Here is a 13,964-nt window from a genome sequence, read left to right on the forward strand (position 1 = left end):
ACCAGACATCAGAATGAGTTCATTAAACACCCCTAAATTGCTTTAGTTTTTCTTTCATATCACTTAAAGGGGGCTTATAAAACTCTTTATATTTCAATATTGTTTTGGTCTAAAAGTCCCTAATTTGGAGCTCTTTGATGATACAGAAACAGCTGTAAACTACGACCCTCCTGAAGGAACAAATATAAGTGAATCAACAGGCTCCATGCTTATCCTCTATACTTTAGTTAGCAGTAGCTTAATGTTGGCCAAAAATGAGCACAATTTAAATAATAAAATATATTCCTTTTTTTTTTTACATTTATTGGATCAATAATGGTCACTTTTTCAGTAGCTAACTAGCAGTTTGGCTATTGTGCGTTCTACTTTTGAACAGTAAATAAAGATCTTGCTAAAATGAACTCACATAAAATGGAATAAAGTAACCAGGACCGCTGTTGTTGTGGTGTTGATGTGTGAACATAAAACACATTTGTTTGTGGATCTATATCACACAATTCATGTGGGAAAAGATCATCTAAGTTCACACAGCAGAGTCCAGATCCTGCCAAATATAAGGCGTGAGTCTGAGTGCGTTTATGACGTCTTATCGGCTGCATGATGCAAGTCACGTAGAGCCTTCAGCTGTTTATTTTTCTATTTACTGTACAACAGTAAACATGAACAATGCATAAAAACGCATTTAAAATACAAAGTATTACAGTCAAGCTTTGCCTCCCTTGAACTTCTTCGCCTACTTTACACACATAGTCGGCTACTTTACAGTTGACATACTCTTTTCTACATTTATTTCCAGGAAACTTTTACGAGCAGGAACTTATTTACCTGGTAAAAACTTCCTCGTCATCACATCTACTACTTCGTCAATTTGATTTTACTTCCTCGGGAATCCCGCTGAATTTACAAAGGGCCACGCCTTAACTAGTTACGTTTGTTAGGGCAGGTTTTTACCAGGTCGCCAGGCTTCCGGCCTCTGTTGCGGTGTGATACGGAGGTGTCAAGGCACTGACAACACACCTGATATGTTTTTATTGCACCACACTGTGAAATGACACCAGCAGATGTTTGCCCGAGTTCTTAGGTGACTGTTCTGACTCCTCACTTCAGAGGCTGGTTAACGAGCAAATTATGCTAGAAGCTAATTAGAAATGAGAAGAACAAACGAGCTAAATCTTGTTTAATTCCACAGCAAATCAAACCCAGAGAGTTTCTGAAGCGCGGAGACAGGAAACTGGTCCTTTATACAGCTGCTGCTGGTTTCCAGTGTGAACAACTTTATTAGAAACTCTTTGATGGAGATGGAAGACAGTTACCACAGAGTGCGAGAGTTTCCATCCCAGCAGTGGCGAGAGGGAACATTGTGCGTAATGGCCTCCAAACTTCTGAGGGAAAATTCTGTTTGTACTCAGGAAAAGGAAATAATAATTTATGTAATAGTCTTTAAACATAGAGAGGAATTCTCTGGTGTTCCTCTTCACTGATCCTTTAAATATTTATATCGTAGGGTGTTTTTTTAGTGTTTATTCAAAGGAAGTTCTGTCTTAATAAGGTGACAAGGAATCCAAGGAGAGAAAATAAAATTTGACATTTAAATGACATTTAAACAACCTAAAACACCATTTTAATGTACAGTTTATTTATTGTTATCACTTGTGACCTTGGTACTGTGCCCTTGCTCAAATTCGTTAGAATTTGTATTCTATATTAGGCTGTTTTTTTTATACCAACATTATCCAAAAAAATGATGTAAGGTGGAGTGGTTAGATTTTACATCAAAATGAAGACAAAAATTCAGATGCCATCTCCTGGAAAACAAATCATGCGGCACTCCTGAAGATGGGAAAACATACTCCCTTCCTAGTTTTCCCATCCCTCCTGCTCTCCCACCTTGATGCAGGAAGAATTGGGAAAATTTATAAAACATTAGCAAATTCAGCTTTTCCTTTATGAAATACCCTACCCTACCACCCTACCACCATCACCTGAGCTACAATGAATCTGCATCGCTTCAAAATAGCTTTAGTCTGTTTTTCTTGTGGCTTCAGCTCATATTTGCCTTGCGGGGCATTTATTAATATTACGGTAGACGCTGCAAATGGCGCTGCGCTTTACGTTCCGCCTCTACGGCCGGTTGTGGGTCACGTGTCCGGAAGTGTCTCCCCTCGCTTGTTGCTCCAGTTCTGTGACAGGAGAGTTTCCCGAGGAGGACTGAAACTTCGGTCCTGGAGGTGAGACGCGTACCGGGGCGGGGTGATCCAGAGAAGCCCCGGCGCTGAGACATGGGCCTCTTGACAACCATACGGAAAGAATGGTTCATCATCGGGATAGTTCTGGTCATCCTACTGGCCAAACTGGAGCCCAGCATCGGCGTGAAAGGAGGTGAGTGTCGGAGTTGGGGATTAACTGTTCGGGCACTTTTTAACCTTCCATTATTCTGCCGTAATGTGGAACAGAACGTTACTAGTTTTCCTTTAATAAAACTTTGGGATTAAGTCCGTATTGAGGTGTTTCTTTTAATCTTTAAAACTGTTGATTTTGTGGTTTGAGCTCCTACAGCGGGTGATGCCAACGCAAAATGTATGTTCTTTAAAAAAAAAATCAATACATTTCCCCAGTACAATTTGTTTGCTGATATTAAATTTGAATCGCCTTGACTGTGTGTATTATAAAGTTAGGCTATATTTGATGATGGTGACTGTCTAAAATGGTCAATATAAAACTGACGATTTCCCTTAAGAGATCCCAAAAGATCGTTAAGGTGGATCGTCAATAGGACGCAGTGTTTGAGGGGAGGCAGATCTCCTCACAGTGCTTCCAGTGTGTGTGCGTGCGTGTGCGTGTGCGTGTGGTTTAGTGCCGTAGTGACACGTAGCATTTAGTAGTAATGTCAACAAACCTGAACACGCAGCTGCTCTGAGCTGAGTTTGGTCATTTCCATATAGACTTTTCATTTCCATAAATTTGTTAATGCGTGGAGACGGCAGAAGCCACGACACCTTATCTTATCCTGCACTGTAGATAAGGTCTGCTACTGTCGGGGTGATGCATTCGCTTGTCCACTTTGACACCAACCTCCCTCTCAGGTCCACTCAAGCCAGAGGTCACCATCGCCTACGTTGCCGTCTCGCTCATCTTCTTCAACAGCGGCTTGTCGCTGAAAACGGAGGTAAGACACAGTCAGAGACAGTGTTAGAGACATCTGTGATGCAGCAATGATGGAGGCAGATTATTTCCTGTCATAAAAGCCCGACTGCTTCTCCTCGTAGGAGCTGACCAGTGCGTTGCTCCACTTCCGCCTCCATCTATTTGTCCAGTCGTTCACCCTCATCTTCTTCCCGTTGGCCGTCTGGCTGCTGCTCAAACTGCTCGCGCTCACCGCCATTGACCAGTGGCTGCTGAGAGGGTAACGGTGCAATAGCAAATACCAGAGCAGCACTTGTTCATAATTCCACGGAGGTCTGTCGTCGAGATTTTTTCCTTCAGTGACACTCCACACCACAGGGGGCGCTGTTAAATCAAAAATGACCATCGGAACCACCAAGGTTACTTTGTAAATGTGCGAATCGCTTTTTGCTCTGAACAAACTGGGAAACGTTGAATGATTTAAAGGGACAATTAAGGCCATAATAACAGGAAACATGTAAAATCGCACCCCCCTTTGCTCGACCTTCTCACCCTGCCATTGTCGTTGCCTAGGTTACAGACGGTGAGCTGCATGCCCCCTCCGGTCTCCTCTGCTGTTATTCTCACTAAGGCTGTCGGAGGAAATGAGGTAGCACTTACACTAACACTGGTACACACACATGTACACACACACACACACACACACCAGTCTTTGACAAATAGCATAATGTTAAAATGTAACAGACAGTGTTGGTAATCTAAGGTGTGTGTGTGATTCCAGGCTGCTGCCATCTTTAACTCTGCATTCGGAAGCTTCCTGGTGAGATGACTGCAGGAAACAAAGTGTCAGTGTGTCTTTCCTGAGATGTAATTCACCTCTTCTTCTCCTGCAGGGGATCATCGTTACGCCTCTGCTGCTGCTGCTGTTTGTAAGCCCCCCCACCCCACCCCCACCTGCTGACACACTTTATCTCCAGTGAACAGACACACACCAAACACTCGTTCAGCATCACCTAACCTCAGAGGATGTATCTCCACGATGAGTGCTGTGCTGTTAAGTGCAGGACGGTGTGGTCATGTCAGCATACGGCTCGTTTTTGAAGCTCGCTTTCTTTCCTAGAGTGAGATGAGATCAAAGACGCACTCGTGTTTGTAGAATAAATAAAAAGCCTGCCTCTAATTTAGGCTAAATAAATAACCAACGAGTTCATTTCGAACCTGTTTAGGTTGCGTGTTAAATGCTTCCTGACTCGACCTGCTGCTCCTCTCCTCCAGCTCGGATCCTCCTCCTCTGTCCCCTTCTCCTCCATCTTCTCTCAGCTCTTTATGACCGTGGTGGTTCCTCTGATCCTCGGCCAGGTAGGCCTGTTCTTGTCCATCAGGTGGGCGTTGGCGTCTGATAGTTGTCGTCACAAACCTGCCTCTGCCGCGTCTGCAGGTGTGCCGGAGTTTTGCAAGGGAGTTTCTGGAGCGGCGGAAACCTCCGTTTGGCACTGTGAGCAGCGCCGTCCTCCTCATGATCATCTACACCACCTTCTGCGACACCTTCAGTAACCCCAACATCGAGCTGGGACCCATCAGTCTGCTGCTGGTCGTCCTCATCAGTCAGTGAAGACGCCTTTTTGCTCAGCCTGTTGACGCCCTTTGACCTTTTAACTTGCCAATATTTGACTTTTCCCTTTTGATTCTGTAGTATTCTCCATCCAGGTGAGCTTCATGCTGCTCACCTTTGTCCTTTCCACCAGGTGAGGCTCCTCCTCCTCCTCTTCCTTTGATCTTCTAACTCTAGAAATAAAATTGGCTTCAGTCGGGGGGGGGGTGGACAGTGTGGGATGATGCATCAGTGCAGTGATTTCCTGTTTGTCTTGACAGGGCGGGCTCAGGCTTCAGCCCGGCTGACACCGTCGCCATGGTGTTCTGTTCCACGCACAAGTCCCTAACTCTGGGTATTTACACAGACACACACACAGAATGTACTGTCAGGCATCCAGAAATTCAAGTGCCCAAATTTTAAAGTCACTTTCCGACTCTATGCGTGTATGTACACGCATCGGCCAGTAGGTGGCAGAATTTGGCAAAGGAAATATTTCAATAATTGTTTAATGGTTTGTGTAAAACTGCAATACGTGTTTCCTCTTTGTCCAGGTATCCCCATGCTGAAAATCGTGTTTGAGGGCTACGAGCACCTGTCCCTGATATCAGTCCCACTCTTGATCTACCACCCCTCCCAGATCCTCCTCGGCTCCATCCTGGTTCCCACCATCCGGAGTTGGATGACGACCCGGCAGAAGGTACGGGCGCTCACACATGCACGGACACGCATGTGTTAGCATAAGGGTCGTCCGCCCGAATGAGGCCGTCCTCCGACATTAACCTCTTCACCTTCTCTCCTGCAGTCTAGTCTGTTGTTGAGATAGGGCCGCATTCCAACACTACTGACCCCTGTGAGTACAGGACTGACTCTGAAACCACAAGAGATGAATTCATCTAATCAGTTCTTCTAATTCTTTCTATCTCCACTCAGAGAGCAGCAGGCTCTGATAAACTGATCAGCTAAGATAAAACTGGGAGGAATCGCCTGCTGTTCACTGTCGCGTCAAACATTTAACAACTTTACAGCTTTTATTGTTTACATCCTGCACTCTCAAAGCCTCTTTTCCTACTGACTCTCAATGGTGGTGGCGTTAATTTCAATTTTAATCCCAAATTTCTCGTATTTGCTCTTTAGCTGAGTCTTTTTCATGTTTTTTCCCTCTCTTCCGACCCAGGGAATGAAACTCACAACTTTACAGCAAATTTGAGGAGTTTTTCACGAGTGCCCATGTGACCGGAGAGGAGCACCAGCGTGCCTTACTTCAGACAACAGGAGACCTCAACATGACGGTGGGGCCGGTTTCATATACCCACCATGTGTAATATTTTGTATTTAACAGAATAAAAGATATTTTTATATGAAACTTCTGAGGGACTACGACAGATCCTACCAACCTGTGTGTTTAAAAGGAGTGTTCTAACCAACAGCACCTCCAAACACAACTTTGGGATCAAAAGGACCAATCTTTCTTTTTTCTTTAATTTTTCTTCCTTTTATATTTTCTACACCCTCTTTGATCTGCCACTGCCAAAAGTCGGGACAATTGTTGAACGTATATTTTCAATTTCTTACAAGGAACTAAAGCTAGATGGTTATATTTTATATTTGGTTATTTTTATACCTCTTTGTGAAGTCAAGTTTGGGTTTTTTGACACATCTTTACAAATAATGAAGGTATGACAAATTTTCTGTGGTGTTGGTGGAGAGGGGGGATTTTTAATAGTTAATATGTATCCCTAATCGTGGATGCATTGATTACTTATTTGAATTTGGAGGTTATGGAAGCTTCTTTTGCACTCATTTCACTTGTTCTCCACTGTTTACAATCGGCCTCTGTTTACAGTGTTGTCTTGTTTTAAAAAAAAATCTTTTTTCATGTTTTGGGAAGGTTTTGTGTAAATGTGAATGAGTTTGTTCTGTTGCATTCTTACCGAAGTGAGTCGAATAAACCCACAAACGTATTTATCTCGTTACGTTTCTCAATCGTTGCAGATGCAGAATTTTAAGTTAGTAAACCAAACAACAGATGATACGTTTTTAAACGCTTTCATTATAATGTCAATTCACAATGAAGCAAAATCAAGTTAAAAAATATTAGCACTTTGGTTTCAGTCTGCATTAATATTAAAAGAATGTTATATGTGGCCTGTTTACACAGATGGAATTCTAAATAAACATGCAAATAACTTTTAAAAATTTTCTATTGACAAAAAATGTGTAGACTGACTAACAAAGTAAATCTGAATATCTCAAAAGGACAAGAAAATACTGTAAAATAAGACTACCTTTAACTCTTAGTGCCCCTAGTGGTCACAATTAGGTACAGCAGAGAACAAACGTGAAAGAAATCATTCAGATAAATAGTAACATTATTTAGAACATTTCCAACACCTTATTAAAGTTTTTTTGAGGTTAAAGAAAGTAAAAGTGATTCTAGTAACTAGTAAAGAATTAGCAAAAGTATATTTTTTACTTAGCAAACAATCGCCTGACGTCGAGCTGATGCTTTACTTCAGCTGCTAATATTGCTTAAATTCGTCAGTGACTCAGTTGGCGCTTAAAGTAGTTCCTGGTACCAGCTACTGTACTATGATGCCATCTACAGACAAGTCTAGGCACCAAAGCAGGAATCAGTACAAAAGCGGTTCTATAGGCGGCAGTAACTCAGTCTTCCGGTGATGCCAGTATATCGTACTCTGCTAGGAACACAAAACTGTTGTCTCTGATTCTCCGGACTCGGACCAAGTCTCCACACTCCTGGACATGGATTAGCCCTCGTTCTCCTTGAGGGTACTCCCTCTCCCTGTTGTTCAATGTCACTACTGTCCTTTTGCCGCAGACCTGACTGTACATGTACCTCAGTCCAACCACCAGCACCATCCCCAGTCCAGCTGAGCAGCCCAGAAGCATTCCCAGCTCCCAGGAGGTGTGTCTGGGAATGGTGTCTGGATACTTCCCGTCTCTTCCTGGTGTTCGGGCAGCATTGGTGGGGTGTTCTGTTTTAGTATCTGTATTGGGAGGGTTTGGCTCTATCTTGTTAATATTTGCTTTAAGGTGTGGGTCAAAGTTTGGATAGGGTTCAGGGTTTGGGTGAACCATCATTGTCGGCGAGGGTATGCTGAGTTTTTGATGAGACTCAGATGGAGCGGTGGGAATCTGGATAAGCAATCCTTGATCTTTGGGAAGCTGCTGAGATGATACAGAGGAATAGGTGGACGTGAAGGGTTGAGAAAGAGAGCGACGGTGAACCTGAGATGGTGCTGGTTGAGGTGAGGTTGAACCTGAGGACATCACTAAAGAGGTAGTGGAAATGGAATCCACTGAGAACACAGGTGTCGAGGTAGAGGTAGTTATAGAGGAGGAGGATTGAAGAAGGGCAGTTGCAGATGAAGCTGATGAAATAAAGGAATCATTTGTGCCACTGGAGGAGGGGGTTGGAGAGATGGTGGCAAGAGAAACTGTCCAGAAAGATGAACTCGTAATGTACTGGGAGGTGGGGGATGAAGGGGACGTCGTCCTTAATTCAACTGAGGACAGATCATGGGAGGAGCCCAATGGTGGCTTGAAAGAAGAGATGGGAATCAATGAGGATGAGGATGTTTGGAGAAAGGGAAGGTGTGGGGGGTCTGAGATGGGTGAAGGGGAGGGAAGAGCAGAAAGGGCTGGAGATGTTTTGGGTTGATTTCTTGTAGTGGGTGATGAGATTGACTCTTGGGGATAAAATAGGTGTCGTAATACCCCTGTTGAAGTTCCAGGGGGGTTAAGAGAAGTGGTGAACCTGGGGTGATAAGGTAAAGTTGCAGAAACATTGTTGGTCCTTGAATAAAGTAACGAATCAAGTGTGGACAAAGGTGTGGCTGACGGTGTAGAGGCAAATTTGGGGTTTCGAATTTTTACATGAGATGTAGCCGAGTTGGTCTTCTTTCCACTACCCAGGGTGGCGGATGGATAAACCCTCCGTGTGAGGAAGGTCTGAGCACTTCCTAATGTTTGGGTTTGCTTCTGTCCTAAACTCTCAGTCTGTGATGTTGGAGAAGGAGGACGTGTTGTCTCATAAATGCTATCTCGAGATGTGGTACTATGGGTTAAGGTCTGCAAGGAATCATGTAATGGTTCAAGAGAGGTATTTGGTGTCACAACTATTTGAGGCTGATGTTGATTCTGACTGGTCTGATTTGCTCTGGTTGGAGGGTCAGATGGACTAGATCCAGAATCTTTTGGAAAATCACTTGTGGGCTTGTGGTGAGATGAGGAACTCAAGAGCTCAAGGAGTGATGACTGAACCTCTGCAAAGGTGGAATTAAGGGTAGGTGGTTTAGTTGGGTCAACAAGGTACTGCGAAGATGTCTGAGATGGTGATGCCTGGTAGAAGGGAAGAAGAAGAAAGTTCTGATTTGTGACTGTTGGTAAATGGGAAATCGGGGCAGAAGTTTGTTGCTGAGCAGGTGACCCGTGGGCTGGAGTTTGGTTGTAGTCCAAAGAGTTAGGGTGAGCATTCTGGATTTGCAGTATGGATTCGATTTGTTCCTTGGTTAGACCAATATCAGACTTAGTTTGGCTGATCCAGGATTTTGAAGGCCTACCTAATGGGCCAGTTTGAGGGGCTGGTTCTCCTCGATTCCCTGGTGTGAAACCTGCAGAATTTGAAGGGTGGATCTTTTTTAAAAGGAAAACTTCTGTGGTGCTTTCCTGTTTTAATTTTCCCTTTTGTGTAGGAACACTGGACACATGTAGGTCCTCTGAGGTTTTATTTTCTTCGTTCTGCCTCATCATACTGTCCTTCATAGGCAGGAGGGGAACAGGAGAGTTTGAGCTCTGCGCTGTGAGAATTGGCAGAACTCTTGTAAAGTTGTTACTCGTTTCTTGAATGACACCTGAAAACACTCCTGAAGCTGCCAAACTGTTAGCGTCGCTTCCTTTGGTGACATTTTGATGAGGTCCAAAAGGCGCTGAGCTGGTAAACTCTGTAGCATTCTGACCTTCCAGGTAAACATCTCCAAGTGAAGCCAAACCCACAGAAGGATTATTTTCTGAGACGGGATGGACGAATGCTGTTGGTGTTTCTTGAAATCCGTACCTTCGGGTTGCCCTGCTCCTCGTCTCTGTGGGCTCTGAGGTTGTAGAGTGGCCTGTTGCCTTGTCTCTCAATCGGTTTAACAACATCTGGACCCCGAAAGCTGTGGAGTGACAAGAAGACCCAAGTTTTTACTCAAACTTTAGCTAACTTTTGCTGGAGTGTGTTGATCCACCACAGCTGTTGGTCTGCACCTGGCAAAGGAGCAACTTCCTCTTCCTGTAGCAAAGAAGCTAATTTCCATTCGTCCATGCTTGTGATGTTGCTCCCACTGACAGACCCACGGCTCTGATCATGAACCACCGGAGATTCGATACCTGCCCAGTGTACAAAGTAAGACTGCACCACGGTAATGCTGGAAAGAGACAAGACGGATGTGCACAATTGCTTCATGGTTCCCACAGCTTGGTCTGCAACACAAAGGAAATGTCACAACCTGGCCTGTATACTTACTAAAACCTGAAGTCCCCCATGGGAGAATCGGGAGCCTTCCACACAAAGGAGAGGTTCCTCTTCAGCTGTTTGTCGGAGTGAGTGAGGGTGTCGTCGTCCGAGACGCAGTGTAGTTTTTGTGTTCCAGGGGGAGCGAGGATCCAGGAGCCGCCAATCAGAATAGGGCCGATTCTTGCAGACTGGATCCCATCTTTAACTCGATTCTTAGTCCGGCTCTCAACCCCGGCCCACCTAACAGTGATATCTACACTACGGGCCTGGAGCAGGAAGCCCATGAAGTCCTGAGAGCTTCGAACTGTAACTATGGATACAAATCAGGCGGAAGATGAAGGTTTCATTTTGTAATCAGTATTTCTGCTCAGTATACTGTATAAACTTGTAACACCTGTTTCCACACCTGTTAGCAACTGTCCAGGCAGGTAAGAAGAGGCAGACGTTCTCAGGGTAATGTGGTTCTGCTTCGGGTCCAGAGGGTGAGCACTAATGTGGCCGGGCGTCATGTCTTGACAGGAGGCGTAGCTAGCACCTCGGGAGAACGTTAGGGTGGACGACACCAGGGAGAGAAAGACTGCGCCGGCCAGAAAACAGTGGTGGGTCGGCTGCATCTCCACACATAGACAGTGGAAAAGAAAATTAGGTTTCATGTGAATAATTGACAATTTATCAAAGAATTATCAAAATCAATTTATTTTAAACAGTTCTGAGCTAAGAAAATCAAGATAAAGTCATTGCTTTTGATATTGGCAGTGATATTTCTCGGGTTTTATTAAAATGTAAAGAAAATATGACTTTGAAAATACATTTTATCATCTACAGATGAAGCTAGAAATTATGGTAGGACTTATTATTTAACAATTTATAAATTAGCATACAAACCTCGTGAAGCCTTCCGACCTTTAATTCATGAAGCCGCACTTCTTTGTACCTGTCCAGCTTGGTGGTGCTGTCGGAGGAGTCTGGCCAGTGTGAACCCCAACAATTACGACTGTGTGTGTGAGCGCGCGTGTGTGTGTAAGGATGAGCTTGACGTTTGGAGGGTCCGGGATGTGGCGGGAGGGAGGATATATAGATCCAGACCACGTAGATCGTGTGCTGAATTCAGAAGTTCAAAACTGGCAATGAAAACACACAAGTTGTTTGGAAAAAAACAGCTTTTATTGAATTAAAAGCTTGATTTTATTTATTTCTTTGCTTTAAACCCTACAATACGATAAACCACCTTGTCAGCCTCAGCTGCAGGAGCTGAGTTCTGGGTATTTAGGTCAAGAACTTTGGAAGGAGGATTCGAGCCATTCAACAGTGAATGTCTAGTAAGGGTGTATCTATGAGGTTAAGACACCAACAGGATGTCCACCAGCTGTGGCCACCTCCCACCAGGATCTTCTTAATCTCCTCTTGCCCCACCTCACTCTCATTGCCTAAATGTGCTGTCTTGACTTTTCAGGGGCGTTTCTGACACTTTAATGTCCCCTCTTGAGAACTTCTCTGGACCGATGTCCAGCTGGGTGACTCGAGTCTCTGATTCCAGAGCTGTAGAAATGTTTTCTGCCTTGATTTAAGGAAGGTCCCCGACTGTTGATGTGAAGAAAGCAGCAGTGTCAGATGTCTCCAGCACATTTTGGAGGACAGCTGAGGTAGCTGCTCTTTCACAAAGCTCTTCCCAACTGGACAGAAAAATAGAAAAATAGTGTCACCATGAATGAAACAAAAGAAAATATTCTGCAAAATCACACGACACATCTTTAAACGAGGAAAAAAAAAACCTGCATAATATCCCAAACTACACTCCTTTAAATTTAGTAAAAATAAATATAAACAGATTCATTCTCGTGCCACATCCATGATGCATAGTTCTTCATTCATTTTGCTAAAACTGGAGGTGAAACTCATATTCATCCCCCCATTTCTGGTTAAAAATTAATGTCCAGAAACCCTGAAGTGAAGCGCAGCTCTTGTGGTAGCGCCCTCTGCTGTTTGTCATGTGACACTAACCTTAAAAAAGGAAACTCCTGGATGCTGATGAAGCCACATACACACAAATCTATCCTTTCTCTGTTTCCATTCAATCCTTCTGCCACAGTAACAAGGAATGCTGCTGTCAATGAGGTAATATGATCTCTGTATTTTTAAGAATGAATATTATTGTAATAGACAGCATGTTTAGAACAACGTAATCACATAATAGACAAGTTGCATGAGAGGAATTCTATGACAGAAATGTGAAATGGTGCTGCTGGTGAGAGATAAAGATGTGGTGCTTTGGGTGAGGTGTCAGGCTGGTTCTTGCCAAGGGTCTGTTACTTCCTGGAGTTGTAAGTGGTTGCTTGGAAACTGCTCAAAGGTCCAGCACATGACCTCCTGTAAAATGGGAATTTTGTTGGGTTTTTTTGTCAGGTTGCATCAGAGAATGTGAAAAGCCGTTGATGGAGTTAGAACAGGAGACGAATTTTCGGTATTTTATGTCTTTGAATCTAAAGGAAAGAAAATGTCAGAGGTCATGCATCCCGATAGACACGTTTAAGGCTGTAAACATCTTCAGAGAGTTCCTCTAAATTAACCAAAAAGGCTGCTGAAGATCATCTGAAAGGCTCCTTTCACCTTCTGACTGGCCTGGCACGTTTCTGCCGCAGACACCGAGGACGAGGAGCAGATTGTACATCAGTCACTACCTTAGGAGGAGAAAAAAAATAAGACAAGGAGTTATTAAAATTCAGTTTATGGGTGAGGAACTGTATTATGAAGATATACAAAAATATGTCAATTTTAAAAAAATACAGAAAGACATCGAGAACCATATCCTCTTAATTCACCAGAACATATGGTTTGCAGGTCATTTAAAGTTCTGTACTGAAAACCCAAAATTCCCTCTAATGAACAACAAAGCTGTGACATAGCTTATAGTGTTGGATTCTCGCACAATCGAACATTTCATTATCTTGTACTGATGGTGGAAAAGATTTTACAAATATACTCTTCATTTTACATAGGTAACTTTAGTATGCACATAAACACTTCTGTTAATACCTGCCTGATTATACTTAACTAATTTTGCAGTACTTTTGTCTATTAAGTAACAAAATTGAACTGGGGCGATATTTAAAGGGTGTCTTTGTCTCCCCCTACAGGCCATGATTGGTTACTACAACCCCACAGTGTCAGGACTGATCACGGCATTGAATTGTTTTACATAAAACCAGCGCAAAGAAAACACGAAAAGATATGATAATATCATACTCAGATCCATCCGATTCGTGCCCGTGTTGTTTAACACTTGTTGAGCTACGTCGTGGTGAGAGAGCGCTCGTCACGGAACCAGGGACATTGACATCTTGAAGTGAAAGTTCTTCCACGTCGGCTCCATCCTCTGCTGCGGTCGGGGCCCCACAGCAGATCCTCACAGCAGATCCCCACAGCAGATCCCCACAGGAGATCCCCACAGCAGATCTGTTGATCCCCTCCCCGTCCTGTGTCCAAGTGCGCTCACATGATGCAAATGAAGCCGTGATAATCCTCTTAATGACCATTTTCACGTCCATTTGTAGCTTTCTGCTTCTGGACTACAACAATACGTTTATTGGTGGCCACTTCGCTTTTATTATTATTTTACAGTTATTTCCTCTCTCTATGTAACACACGCACGCACGTACGCACGCACGCAGAGAGAGAGGGGGAGAGAAAGAGAGAGAGAGAGAGAGGAGGCGGAAATCTCCATCTGCCCTG

The 13,964-nt window shown here is 43.8% G+C and overlaps 2 protein-coding genes and 1 long non-coding RNA gene across 5 annotated transcripts; 1 reads left to right on the forward strand and 2 right to left on the reverse strand.

Moving 5' to 3' along the window:
* The first annotated feature begins 2,154 nt into the window (after positions 1 to 2,154).
* On the forward strand, positions 2,155 to 6,678 carry slc10a7 (solute carrier family 10 member 7). 2 transcript variants are annotated; one of them, XM_003978417.3, is made up of 13 exons: positions 2,155 to 2,379; positions 3,084 to 3,166; positions 3,267 to 3,403; positions 3,697 to 3,772; positions 3,905 to 3,943; positions 4,017 to 4,052; positions 4,399 to 4,482; positions 4,562 to 4,727; positions 4,817 to 4,868; positions 4,996 to 5,069; positions 5,269 to 5,414; positions 5,520 to 5,567; positions 5,892 to 6,678. In XM_003978417.3, the coding sequence occupies exons 1-12, from the start codon at positions 2,280 to 2,282 to the stop codon at positions 5,538 to 5,540; spliced, it is 1,014 nt and encodes a 337-aa protein (XP_003978466.1). In that variant the 5' UTR covers positions 2,155 to 2,279; the 3' UTR covers positions 5,541 to 5,567; positions 5,892 to 6,678. The 2 variants fall into 2 exon arrangements, with proteins under 2 accessions (XP_003978466.1, XP_011618031.1); XM_011619729.2 differs by lacking the exon at positions 5,520 to 5,567.
* Positions 6,679 to 7,260: 582 nt separating this feature from the next.
* Positions 7,261 to 11,236, reverse strand: LOC115250855 (uncharacterized). Its single transcript, XM_029841114.1, has 6 exons — positions 11,121 to 11,236; positions 10,642 to 10,849; positions 10,245 to 10,545; positions 9,986 to 10,146; positions 9,002 to 9,894; positions 7,261 to 7,906 (listed from the first exon to the last, which is right to left on the reverse strand). Exons 2-6 carry the CDS (start codon positions 10,847 to 10,849, stop codon positions 7,382 to 7,384), a joined length of 2,088 nt encoding a protein of 695 aa, XP_029696974.1. The 5' UTR covers positions 11,121 to 11,236; the 3' UTR covers positions 7,261 to 7,381.
* Positions 11,237 to 11,341: 105 nt separating this feature from the next.
* Positions 11,342 to 13,963, reverse strand: LOC115250743 (uncharacterized). Of its 2 annotated transcripts, none has more exons than XR_003889319.1 (3): positions 13,479 to 13,963; positions 12,843 to 12,913; positions 11,342 to 12,715 (listed from the first exon to the last, which is right to left on the reverse strand). It is a non-coding gene; the product is annotated as an uncharacterized lncRNA (long non-coding RNA). The 2 variants fall into 2 exon arrangements; XR_003889320.1 differs by having other exon boundaries at positions 11,342 to 11,908; positions 12,237 to 12,913; positions 13,479 to 13,787.
* Position 13,964: the final 1 nt, after the last annotated feature.

This window comes from Takifugu rubripes, chromosome 8 (genome assembly GCF_901000725.2).
Source record: "Takifugu rubripes chromosome 8, fTakRub1.2, whole genome shotgun sequence".
NCBI classification, from domain to species: Eukaryota; Metazoa; Chordata; class Actinopteri; order Tetraodontiformes; family Tetraodontidae; genus Takifugu; species Takifugu rubripes.

What these genes read in the sequence shown, in the direction of transcription:
- LOC115250855 (XM_029841114.1), bottom strand. Translation starts at nt 10,849, where the DNA reads ATGCAGCCGACCCACCACTGTTTTCTGGCCGGCGCAGTCTTTCTCTCC. An exon ending in ATGGGGGACTTCAGGTTTTA is followed by an intron (nt 10,147 to 10,244) that starts GTAAGTATACAG and finishes GTCTCTTTCCAG; the next exon opens with CATTACCGTGGTGCAGTCTT. An exon ending in GGAAGTTGCTCCTTTGCCAG is followed by an intron (nt 9,895 to 9,985) that starts GTGCAGACCAAC and finishes GTCACTCCACAG; the next exon opens with CTTTCGGGGTCCAGATGTTG.
- slc10a7 (XM_011619729.2), top strand. Translation starts at nt 2,280, where the DNA reads ATGGGCCTCTTGACAACCATACGGAAAGAATGGTTCATCATCGGGATA. An exon ending in GACCAGTGGCTGCTGAGAGG is followed by an intron (nt 3,404 to 3,696) that starts GTAACGGTGCAA and finishes GTCGTTGCCTAG; the next exon opens with GTTACAGACGGTGAGCTGCA. An exon ending in CTGCATTCGGAAGCTTCCTG is followed by an intron (nt 3,944 to 4,016) that starts GTGAGATGACTG and finishes CTTCTCCTGCAG; the next exon opens with GGGATCATCGTTACGCCTCT.